The sequence below is a fragment of a genome, unplaced genomic scaffold (genome assembly GCF_019419815.1).
Source record: "Pyrus x bretschneideri cultivar Hongxiangsu unplaced genomic scaffold, Pyrus_bretschneideri_v1 Contig73, whole genome shotgun sequence".
NCBI lineage: Eukaryota > Viridiplantae > Streptophyta > Magnoliopsida > Rosales > Rosaceae > Pyrus > Pyrus x bretschneideri.
The window spans coordinates 1397454-1410465 of NW_025999813.1; the positions used below are offsets into that span (position 1 = coordinate 1397454).

The window sequence follows — 13012 nt, forward strand, 5'->3', positions numbered from 1 at the left end:
GCAGGAAACTGCCCAACAAGAACTTATCAATGATTTGATTAAACTAAAGTCTGTCAACACATCCTCACAAGTTGCACATCCTGTTTATCACCCTACAAACCAGGAAGAACCAACTTCTCCAACTGCTTCTGATTTTGAAACAACATCGGTGAATCACCAATTACTTGTTTTAAACAAAAAACACAAAATTCGATGGAGGAAGCTCAAAGCTGACATCGAATCTGAGGAAAATATTCCCAGAAGAAACGTTTTCAGAAAAAAGTATTGTGATGAAGAAAAGCTAGCCATTTATGCTGAATGGAAAGCTTTTGTAGAATAATACCAATTTGAAATATCTTTTTTTGATTTCATTGAAAAACATTATGAAACCAAAAACAAACTTACGGTTGTTACCAAAGAAAATTGGGTTAAGGAAGACAAAACTTTGATTTCTTCCAGTCATCCTCCAAAAGAAACTATTTTAATTTCCACTGGTAATACCAATATTTCAGCAACTCCTTTCAAAATTCCAAAAGAGGATTCGAATTTTAAATCTGTTATTGAACAGAACAATTTTACAAACCAGAGTTTTCATACTATTGGAAAACAGTTAGACAAAATTGAAACAAAATTTGACAAATTGTCTCAGCCAAAATCTTCTCAAAAAGAAAAACCATTAGTAAACTTCACTGATGCTCCTTCAAGTTCTACTGCTTTAAAGTTTATAACTACCATGCAAAAGATTGATCAAATGCTCAAAGAGCTCAAAAAAGAGAAAGTTGTTAATGTTTTGCAAAACCATGATGTTTCTGTCGAAGAGGAAAAAACATCTACTTCAGATTCTTCTCAGGAAACAGAAACTGATTCTGCTGTTCAAAAAATTGAAAATGCTTTTCAAAACATTGATCTTCAGCCAACTTTTGATTTAAAATGTATTCGTACTCATCCAGTCAACCCCACTTCTCTTACAAAAAACTGGTATCCCAGACCAACACCTCCTGATCTTCAATTTGAAGAAAGAAACATTCAAAATCAATTTTCAGTCTCTGCTGACAAACTCTATGAATGGAATATAGATGGATTGTCAGAACAAGAACTCCTCAACAAACTCTAACATATGTCTATGGTTGCTACTAGCTATATTTCTAATCACAATTTCACACAAACACAGATTGTTGATCTTCTCGTCACTGGATTTACCGGAATGCTCCATTCTTGGTGGGAGAAACACTTAACTTCTCATTCCAGAGATGAAATACGTCATGCGGTTAAAAAAGATGAGGAAGGACTTCCCATCTTTGACGAAACGATAGGACAAAGAATACCTGACATAGTAAACACATTACTCTACACCATTATAGAGCACTTTATAGGAACACCCAGTAACGTCACTACTCGTATTCATGACCAACTGAGTAATTTAAGGTGCCCAACCTTAAGTGATTTCAGATGGTATAAAGATGTTTTCATATCCACAGTCATGCTTCGCGAAGATAGTAATCAACCTTTTTGGAAAGAAAAATTTATCAATGGTTTACCAAACCTTTTTGCCCACAAAATCCGAATTGTTTTAGTAAACGAAGAAGGTGTCATACCTTATCATACCCTTACTTATGGGAACATAGTTAATGTTATCCAAAAGGAAGGATTGAAAATGTGTATTGACATGAAAATTTCAAAACAAGTCAACAAAGACAAATCTATTGCTAAATATGAACTTGGAACGTTTTGTGAACAATATGGTTTACCTCCGATAACTCCTTCGAGCAAAAAGAAAAAGGCTCAGCACACGAGCAAGTTTTCTAAACCTCATTCCAAATTTTACAAAAACAAAGGGTCTTCCAACAAACCTTTTCAAACCAACAAGTTTTATGAAAAACCGTTTTCAAACCCCAAAAGAAACCTTTTCGAAAATCCAAAAAAGATTTTCAAAATAAAAAAGGAAAATGCTACAAATGTGGCAAATTTGGTCATTTTGCAAACGAATGTAAAGTTAAGAAAGCGATTAACCAGCTGAAAATCTCTGATGAAGAGAATGTACAGCTTATTCATGTTTTAGAACTCAGAAACACCGACTCTAGTCAGTCAGATAAGGATTTGGAATTATCCTCCTCTGATCATAGCAGTTCAGACGAAGTTTCTTCGCCAAATGTTAAGTTTGGATGCACAGATACTTGTTGTAACAAAATTTCAGTGCTTAATAAGCAAGAAGAACAAGAAGAGTTTTTAATGGAATTAATCAGTAAAGTTAATGATCCCGATTTGAAATATTTTTATTTGAAAAAAAACTCAAAAATTTGATTTCTCTTCAAAAACTTGGCACTAGCCAAATTTCTTCTCAAAAAATTTCTCTCAGTACCACTTTAGAACGATTTTATAAACCTAAAAAGGAAATCACCATCAAAGATTTACAAAAAGAAGTTAATCAAATCAAATCGGAAATCAGGTTCCTAAAGTCCGAAAATACAGAAATTCGTTCACAACTCAGTAGAGTTTGTACTCAAGCACTTGTAGAAGAACAAGGCAGTTCTTCAAACTCCGATTTTGATGCTCAGTCGAGCAAAGCTTCTTCAAAAAATTTTGTTTTAAGTCTTGTAGACAAAATCAAAATTAGAAAATGATATTCAAAAATTAAGATAATAATCGAATATTTTCATTTAGAAACTATTGCTTTGATTGATTCGGGTGCAGACTTGAATTGCATTCAAAAAGGGTTAATACCTACTAAGTATTATCACAAGTCCACTGAAGTACTTAGTACTGCAAATCAGTCCCCGGTGAAATTAAACTATGAAATTCCCAAAGCCCATGTTTGTCAACAAAATGTTTGTTTTAAAACTCCATTTGTTTTAATAAAAAATATTTCTGATCCAGTCATTTTGGGACTCCCTTTTATTGCTTTAATCTACCCTTTCAAAGTTCATCATAACTGCATTTCTACCAAGGTTTTTGGCCAAAAAATTACTTTTGAATTTTGCATGGAAACAGATCTTAAAAAATTAAAACAACTTCAAAAAGACAGTGTTTCAAAAACTCTCAATCAGATTACTGTAAAATCCCAACAAATCAATTTCTTACAAGAAGAAATTAAACACAGAAGAGTTGAAGAACAGCTAACAAATAAGTCTTTGTTAGAATCCATTAGCCAGTTTTCTAATAAGCTTGCTAAGGAAATTTGTTCGGATCTCCCCAATGCTTTTTGGCACCGAAAACAGCATATTGTCAAACTCCCATATGTTAAAGATTTTAATGAATCACAAATCGCCACAAAAGCACGACCAATTCAAATGAACCAAGAGGTTTTAGAGTTTTGTAAAACGGAAATCAATCAGCTTTTGGAAAAAGGAATTATTCGGAAAAGTAAATCTCCATGGTCATGCCCTGCTTTTTATGTTCAGAAAAATGCAGAATTAGAACGAGGTGTTCCAAGATTAGTTATTAACTACAAACCTTTGAATAATATTTTAGAATGGATTCGTTATCCAATTCCCAACAAAAGAGATTTGATAAAGAGACTTTCTCAAGCAACTGTTTTTTCTAAATTTGATATGAAATCAGGTTTTTGGCAGATTCAAATTCATGAATCTGATAAATACAAAACTGATTTTGTAACTATTTCGGACATTATGAATGGAATGTAATGCCTTTCGGCTTGAAAAATGCACCAAGTGAATTTCAAAACATTATGAATGAAATTTTTAATCAGTATAATCATTTTTCGATTGTTTATATTGATGATGTGTTAATTTTCTCAAAATCAATAGATGAGCATTGGAAACATTTGCATGCATTTGCTAGGATCATTAAGTCCAATGGGTTAGTTGTCTCGGCAACCAAAATTAAGTTGTTTCAAACCAAAGTTAGATTTTTAGGTTATTATATCTACAGATCTACTATCCAACCAATTGATAGAGTCATCCAGTTAGCTGATAAATTTCCAGATCAAATTATTGATAAAACCCAACTTCAGCGTTTTCTTGGATCACTCAATTATGTTTCAGAATTTTATCCTCATCTTCGACAACAATGCAAACCTTTGTTTGATCGTCTTAAGGAGAATCCTCCATCATGGTCCCGGAATCATACTTCTATTGTCAAACAAATAAAAAATTATGTCAAGACTTTGCTTTGCCTTGGCATTCCAACTCCCGACTCATTCAAAATAGTCGAAACCGATGCATCTGATATCGGTTATGGAGGTATCCTCAAACAGAAAACTTCTTCCGAAGCTCCTGAACAAATTGTTCATTTCCATTCAGGAGTTTGGGATTCTGCTCAAACTAATTATAGTACTATTAAAAAGGCGATACTATCTATTGTATTATGCATTAGCAAATTTCAAGATGATTTATTAAATAAAAAAATTTTGGGTTCAAGTTGATTGTAAATCTGTAAAACATGTTTTACAAAAAGATGTTCAAAACATCGCATCAAAACAGATTTTTGCACGCTGACAAGCCATATTAAGTATTTTTAATTTTGAAATTGAATACATTAAAGGCAGCCAAAATTGCATCCCAGATTTTCTAACCAGGGAATTTTTGCAGGAGAAGAATGGGTACTAATCAACAAAGAAGGCTTCCAGCCACTCTCACCCAAACCCCAGCACCAGTAAAACAAGAGTCTATTCCCGACCCTTCATCGGCCTTAGCCATCACAAACAGATTCACTCCCCTAGGATCTACCATAAGAAATATCCGATCAAATTACCAAACAGCATTAGCTACCCCATATGATCCATACTCTTCAGTCCGATCTCCTTCACCAACAATTCCAAAAACACCTAGCTTTGCTAAATCATCACCATACATTCAAAACCCCACTTCTAAAAAAAAATTTTGCATCCCTCTTCACATTGACAAAAATCAACCCCCAGAACGCATTGCTAAACTTCTTTTACCCCCAAATTTTCATTATCTCCCAATAGAATCCTACAAAAGCCTCAAATATTATCAGGTCATTCTCTCTGAGACCGAAAGCATTGCTATTAAGCTTATCTACAGCACCACTCACCAAAACAAAATATTATACCATTCCCTCCATATTGGAAAATTTCTCACTGAGCAAGATTGGGGAATTCCCCTTTATCATACCAAACATCTTCATACCCAACATATCCTCATCCCAAACAACCATTATAATTATTATGATTACATTCAAGCATGGACTAACATTTTCCTTCATCAGACCGAAGATTTTAGTCATTCATGGTTCGTGATCTTTGATAAAAGTTTCAGGCTTAGATTCCCAGCATGGTTCCCAGACTGGTGGGCTACTCATGGCCCAAACATTTCTCTTGTTCCAGATGACCTTCGTCAAGCATTAAGCAATAGCTTCAAGATTGGCTTTGATCGCAGCCGCTTTGACAACAAAGTTTCCCTATTTTCTTTGTTCATGGCCAAGTACAAGGTCCCATGGATTTTGAAATGGAACTTCCAAGCAGACAATGGTGGAATTTTCAGAGCCCAATGGGTAAAATGGTGGGACAAATTCAACCACCAAAATATCATTGATTTAGTTCATGCAGAATTCCCCAGAGTTCAGCTCCATCAATCTCTGCACCTTCCTCACAGGCTTTGCCAGACACACAGCAATTTCCTGAATTACCAAAAGCTCAGGAACCAGTTCAATCTTTATCGGATATTAGTCCATCTTCATCTCTCAAAGGAAAATCCAAGTCGACCAAATCCTCCAGTTCGAAGAAAGAAAAATCTTCAAAGACTACCCAACTTCTGGATTTGGCCCAGCAGCTCATGGCAGAAGCGGCAATGCTACAAAAGAAAGGAAGTTCAGATTTGGACTCAAATGCATCTGATGTTTCGTCCCCACTTCCCGCCAAATGGGCAGATCAGGTGGATCTCCAAGATGCCCAAGATCCGTTCGAATATTGATTTCTCAGAGGTGTATTATTTGCTCATGTGATTGTATCCAAAACAGCATCATCAGCAGTAGCTGTCATCATTTCATTTTCAGACACATCACTGTTCATTCAGCTTTTGTAAAAGAAACATCGTGATTCCACAGTAAAGCTTCATAATGCAGCCAGCTTTTCCAGCTTTCAGCAGAGGCCAAGCCGGATTCCCAGATTTAGTTTCATAATCTCAATCATTCTCCCAGTAGCTTAAAGGGAGGACTCATTCTCTGGAAAGGGGGACTTCGAGTCGAGAATTCTCTGCGTATTCTAAAAGAACAAAGAACATTTTCAGTGAAAACCCAAACACTTGTAATACATATATCATTATCCAGGATGTCTGCGAGCTCTACCTTGTTTATAATCATCATCTGCCATTAGGCAAAACAGTTTGTAATCTGCATTGCAATAAGTTTTAATAAACTTATTTTCAAAATCTATCTGCATCATTAGATTAAATTCATTATTTTCATGAATACATCACCTATGTTAAACTTGATCTTATGTCTTCATGTTATTGTTGATCATACATGGATATTCCGTTTCAATCAGCCCCAGTTCTTTTTGATTTATTATTTTGAAATGCTACTCTGCTTATATATATTTTACTTCCGCACTATCAATTCCATGGACGGTCTTACCGCCTACCTGTAGTTCCGCCCCATTTGCTACTCTGCTTATATATATTTTACTTCCGCACTATCAATTCCATGGACGGTCTTACCGCCTACTTGTAGTTCCTATATATATATATATATATATATTCACACTTCTACAATAGTTATTATTAATTTTGCACTCAAATAAAAAACACCATTCTTGAGATTTGGAGGGTTTTAAACATCTAAACTGTCACATCCCGACCTAGGCCCCCACTACCTCCCAAGCTCGACTTCACCATAGCACAATATTATCCGTTTTGAGCCCCTACCACACCCTCACTGTTTTGTTTCTGAGAACTCACACGAGAACTTCCCAGTGGGGGGAATGCTCTCGCGCGCTACTAGCTTAACTTCGGAGTTTCGATGAACTCTGAAGCCAGTGAGCTCCCAAAAGACCTCATGCTTGATAGGGATGAGAATATACATATAAGGCTTATAGGATCCACTCCCCTGAACAATGTGGGATGTTACAATCCACCCCTTTGGGGGCCCGACATCCTTGTCGGCACACTTCTGACCAGGGATTAGCACTGATACCTAATTGTCACATCCCAGCTTGGGCCCCCACCATATTCCGGGCTCGACTCTACCGTAGCACGATATTGTCTGCTTTGGGCCCTAGTCACGCCTTCACGGTTTTGTTTCTGGGAACTCACACAAGAACTTCCCAGTGGGTCACCCATCATGGGAATACTCTCGTGCGCTACTCGCTTAATTTCGGAGTTCCGATGAACTCTGAAACTAGTGAGCTCCCAAAATGCCTTATGCTTGGTAGGGATGAGAATATACATATAAGGCTTACATGATCCACTCCCCTAGGCGATGTGGGATGTTACATAAACGATACCATGTAACCATCTCTAAGCGTAGAAGATGCAATTACGAACATTTATATATGCTTTCACATTTTTTCAGACTTATACATTAATGATTATGAATTTTATTTATTTTGAACTCCCTTAAAATTACTATTCATAAGGGTTTGTATGGTTTTAAAAATTCAAACGATAATATACCCATCCTCAAAGTGTAAAGGATGTGATTACGAGCATTTGCATATATTTTTTCACATTTTTCGCAATTGTAAATTAACGATTCTAATTTTTTTTAATGTATTTAGTATTTTTATATTTCTTGATATTTTTATTTTTAATATGTTTTATAATTTTTTAATCTCACTCTTTGCCTATAGTATACTATAAAAATAAATGAATAAAACATAATACCATAATAATTAATAAACAATATATACATATCCACTATATATCTATTGTATTTTATAGTAAGTTTTTTTAGTAGTTTAAAAAAATTAAAATCATCAAAATAACTTTTTTCTTATCGTGTCGACACGGGTTACATGCGTGTCATTCTCGTGTAAACTTATTAAGGATTCGTTATTAACGAGTTCTTATCGTGTGATCCGATTGGTTATCGCGTTAACTCGAAACCTATTATTTACATGTTGTTTACGTATCATGTTAACGGATCATGTAAGAAATTATCAGGTCTACTTATGACTTACCTAAATCCAACTAGTTGTTGGAACACTCACACGTACATTCAATCTGGACCGGCCATAATATTCCTAATGGTTGTTGACTTAAACCTAACAAATGGTGAGTTAACATGGAATATTCTCTACTAATTATTGCAATGAAGTGGCCATTTAACACACTGGGGTGGACGGTAAGGAATCTCTTGTATAAATCATCAGGATGACCGAGGGCAGGCATTTTTAGACTTTTTATCCTTTTCCTTTTGTCGATTTTATTAGCATATAAGGTACTTATTCCCTCAAAAAATAAAAATAAAATTTGCACCTTCATCCTTTTTCAAGCTATAAAAAGTCCCTCTCTTCTCATCTCCATGCAAAAACCCAAGAGAGTGAAAAATGGGAGAAGGAGAAGAGATTAATGTAGGAGAAGAAGAAAGAGAGAATATTAGTCTCAAGGACCTCTCGAAGAAGCTTGAGGAATTCGCCAAGGCTAGAGACTGGGAGAAATATCATAGTCCCAGAAATCTACTCCTTGCTATGGTATAACTATATCCTTCCCCCACTACTATCTACCTTCATCATTTGTTTTGTTAACCATGAAACTATGTTCTATGTATGATGCATGCCTAACTATGCTACTCTATCCATCATCTTGTCATTCATTTCTATGTTACTTTTCTCTGTCATTAGTTTTTACGCTTGGGTCATGCAATCTTCTTTGCTCTTGGAAAATGTTTTGAGGACATAAGATGTTTATATATTCGTATTACCATATTAATTATGATGATATTATGTTAATGTATGGTTCAAATTCACAGTCTGAAGAATATAAGTATATTAGTATTTGAAAAATTGCTCTAGGCGGTTACCTAGGGCACTAGGCGATGGCTAACGGCTTCGATTTTGCCATAGGCGTGAGGAGAATTAGAAAATGAATCAGGCGTCCGTTTGAGCGAAGCTAGACTAAAGTAGGCGGGGGTGGGCGAGCTTATACGGAACACTGAATCTGAAATTTTTTTAGTTGCAGAGCCAGTAACAGACTCGTAAGGAAGATAATTTGCCTTTGAATATTACCTATAGACGTAAACGACATGGTTTTTCTCTCAGACTCATCGTTTTGTATCCTTTTTTCCTCTCTAAATGAATCCCACCACCTTCCTCTTTGCTAACATTTCATATTTATTATCCTTACCACCTCCTCTTTTGTTGAACTTTTGTTTAATATTTTATCTAGGGTAAAGTTAGGGAAATTATATTTGTAGACAAAATTTTGAAAACTAAAGAACATGGAAGTTGATGATTTGTTTATTACTTAAGCGTTGATAAATGTGATTATTCTTATTGGTGACACATTATTTAGTTTGTAAATTTAATCTTCAAATTTAATATCTCTAGAATTACCCTTTTATTCGTTGTTCATTATTTACTTTTTCTCTTTAAGATCCTTCCATAATATTTACTTAAAATTCTCTTTACATATATAAAATATAAATAATGCTAGGCACATTGAATATAAGATATTGTATTCGGCCTTTTAAAAAGAACACAAATACTATTTAATGCTTATTATATATATATGGTAAATATTATTTTTTTAAAAAGCGCCTAGGCCCCTCTTAGTTCTCTAGGCACTAAGCTCATTCTCGCTAACTGACTATCGCTTGGTATGTACGCACATGTTGGAAGATGTTGTTCCTTAATTTGCCACATACATACATACAGTTTTTTATTTTTCCTCTTTTGTTCCATTTTATTTGATCTCTTTGTAGATGCAAACATATTATTCCTAAACATGTGCATGGGCTGTCCGTTTCATTAATTTGTTGGTGTTTCTTTATTTGATAATTTTAAATTATTTAACTTACGGGAATGAGAATTCAAATTAAGGTTTAAGTGGACAGTCATAGTGCTCTGAGCAACTAGCCTAATACATACTTGCTTTTGAACTTTTAACATAAACTTCATGAAACACCAAGACCATTAAACATTATTCATTCACATGAGTGTGGTTTAGTAGTTTCTGAAATATGAAACTGCTAAATTGTATGACACGAGTGGTTGAAAATACAAATACAAATACAAATAGAATTAAAAAACAGATAAATAATTTTCATGTTTGGTATAACATATAGGATGGACTGGATGTTGTGTATAGGTGGGAGAGGTAGGAGAGCTATCAGAAATATTCCAATGGAGGGGAGAGGTGGACAGAGGGTTGCCAAATTGGGAGGAATCAGATAAAGAGCATCTGGGAGAAGAGCTTTCCGATGTGCTTCTTTACCTCATCAGGCTGGCGGATATATGCGGCATTGATCTTGCCCATGCTGCCTCCAAAAAGATTGTCAAGAATGCCATCAAATACCCTCCCAAATTCTTCTAAATTAATTACCTTAATTATTCAAACACATGATAATTTGTGTATTTCTCAATTTTATTTCATGATAAGATGATGAGCTTTGAAAACTTGGAATTTTCAATACAATAATTCTATGAATTTAAGAGTGCAATGTCTAATTAATTTAATTTCTCCTTATTTTCTAATTGGCTGATGGAGATCGTGTATACTTCATATCATCTATTTGTTTCTACTTATACGTTAAAAGTGTTTGGTTTAAATTATGAATAACGAGTTTGATATAGTGTAAATATAAAGAAGTACATCACTAAACTGTACGACAATGCACAACTTTTTAATTTGATGATTTATGAATTTGATTAAAAATGTACAAATATAGAAATGCACTTCCATACAAATTTGTTTACTTCATATTTCTTGGTTCAATCTACTCTAATTGAAATTTAATTATGATCATTTATCAAACTCAAACAAGGCCAGATATCAACTTTTTACACCAGCTTTTGATTACCTATTAATCTGACAATTTTTTGTTTGTTTCGAATAATTAACGTCCAAAACAAGCTCCGAAAGTTGATAATCAACTTTAGTGTTCAAGATTAAGTGGTCCTTTACCACAATGGTGAAGAGGAGTGTTTTCCCTTACATCATGACATGGATTTGAATCTCGTTTGCTCTCTAATTTAACGAATTTTAGTGTTCAAGATTAGGCAGATCTCACCCGAGTCAAAGGCCTCAGAGCTGTAGAGATAGATTTTAATTCGAAAAAATTAGTATCTGGTTTCTAGTTACTAATGTTCATTGGCTGAGACCTTATTAGCTTTCAAATTTTGATTGGAGTCCCTAGCTTTAATGTGATAATGAATTTACATGTTTATTACATATTTTTTAAAATAAAAATTAGTACCCACACCTTTATTAAACTCCAAATTAATTTTCAATTCAAACATTTCCAAAATAAAAAAATAAAAAATTAGAATAAGTTTGTACCCATTAGTTTTTTTATAAAAAGATTCTCAATTTTTTAATCTTAAATGTACCCATTCACATAATTTTCAATTTTTGTAATCTTAAATGTACCTATTATTAAATATACCAATTTATTATATGTAAAATGTACCCTTTTTTTAATATAAAATGTACAAATTATTTATATAAAAAGTACCCAATTTTTTAATATAAAACCCATTAAAAAAAATTTAATCCATTTTTAAACTCATATGGGTACATTCTTTTTTCGTTGATTTAAGAATGTATCTATGTCAACTTTAATCGAAGAAATTTACTAATGTTTTATTAAGCCTAATATCTTCCTTTTTTAAATGTGTTTTGAAGAATGTATCCATGTTTTGGTATAATAATTTTTTTTTTGTTAATTTGGATGAATGTACCCATATTTACACACACACACACGCAAAAAATATAATAGGGAGTATAATTTATATTTTATTATTTTTAATCCTGCAAATTATGGGTTATATTGAAAATCTTATTAATATAAACAAATACAAATTTTAATTTTAATTTTAAAAATATAGTAACTTACATTATTACATTAATGTTAAGGACTTCGATAAAAAACTAAAAACATACAAGGTTTTAGTCAAAACATATTGATAGCTAGGAACTGCTGTAAACACGGAAAATTCCTGAAACAAGAAACAAGAATACGTGCACAAAATATATTTTATGTTTAATGATTTTGGGGTTACAATCTCTTTGTAATTTGATCCTCTGATTCTATCTTCGTAGGGTGTAGGTTTGTGGATGAGCTGTTGATCCAAAGGGCCGTCGGGGCTTGATCTAGGGATGAACAGTTGATGAACGGATCTTCGAGGGCTTTTGAGCTTGATCTTGAAGACTGGGTGTATGGATTTCTTCAAGGGGCCGTCGGGGCTTGATCTTGAGGGTTGATGGATGAGCGGATCTTCAAGGGCTTTTGGGCCTAATCTTGAAGACTGAGTGTATGGATTTCTTCAAGAGGTCGTCGGGGCTTGATCTTGAGGGTTGATGGATGAGCGGATCTTCAAGGGCTTTTGGGCCTAATCTTGAAGACTGATTGGATGTGTGGATTTGTTGAGGTTGTTGATCCAAAGGGCCGTTGGGGCTTGATCTTAGGACGAACGGATGATGAACACTTTCTTCAAGGGGCCGTCGGGGCTTGATCTTGAGTCGGCGGAAGTTCTTCAAGGGCCGTTGGGGCTTGACCTTGAAGGAGGGTTTGACGAAGAACGAAGAGTGTTTTCTTGATCCTTCGGGATTTGCTTGAGAGCTTTAGAGTTTCAAGGCTTCAAGGTTTTGGTGTGATGTGAATTCCCTTCTTTCTTTCTCTTCTTTCTCCTTTCTTTTCCTCCCTCAAATGAATGCCTTGGCTTCCTATTTATAGAATTCCAAAACTTGATTTTTGGATTTAAATAATCAGATGAAATAAATCATTTCTGCCAGGTATTGACACGTGTCCTATTTGATGACTTTTCCAATTTATTTCGATTTTTCGTTGAGTCACACGCTACATGTAAAATTTATGTGACACGTGAGTGTTGAAATTTTAATTATTGGTCAACATTCATTTCACCGAAATTTTGATGTCTACAAATGCCCCCACTTCA

At 34.3% G+C, this 13012-nt stretch overlaps 1 protein-coding gene across 1 annotated transcript; it reads left to right on the top strand.

Annotated features, from left to right (window-relative positions):
• Positions 1–8362: 8362 nt before the first annotated feature.
• LOC103965659 (dCTP pyrophosphatase 1) lies at positions 8363–10641 on the top strand. Its single transcript, XM_018651988.2, has 2 exons — positions 8363–8587; positions 10203–10641. The coding sequence occupies exons 1-2, from the start codon at positions 8444–8446 to the stop codon at positions 10425–10427; spliced, it is 369 nt and encodes a 122-aa protein (XP_018507504.1). The 5' UTR covers positions 8363–8443; the 3' UTR covers positions 10428–10641.
• Positions 10642–13012: the final 2371 nt, after the last annotated feature.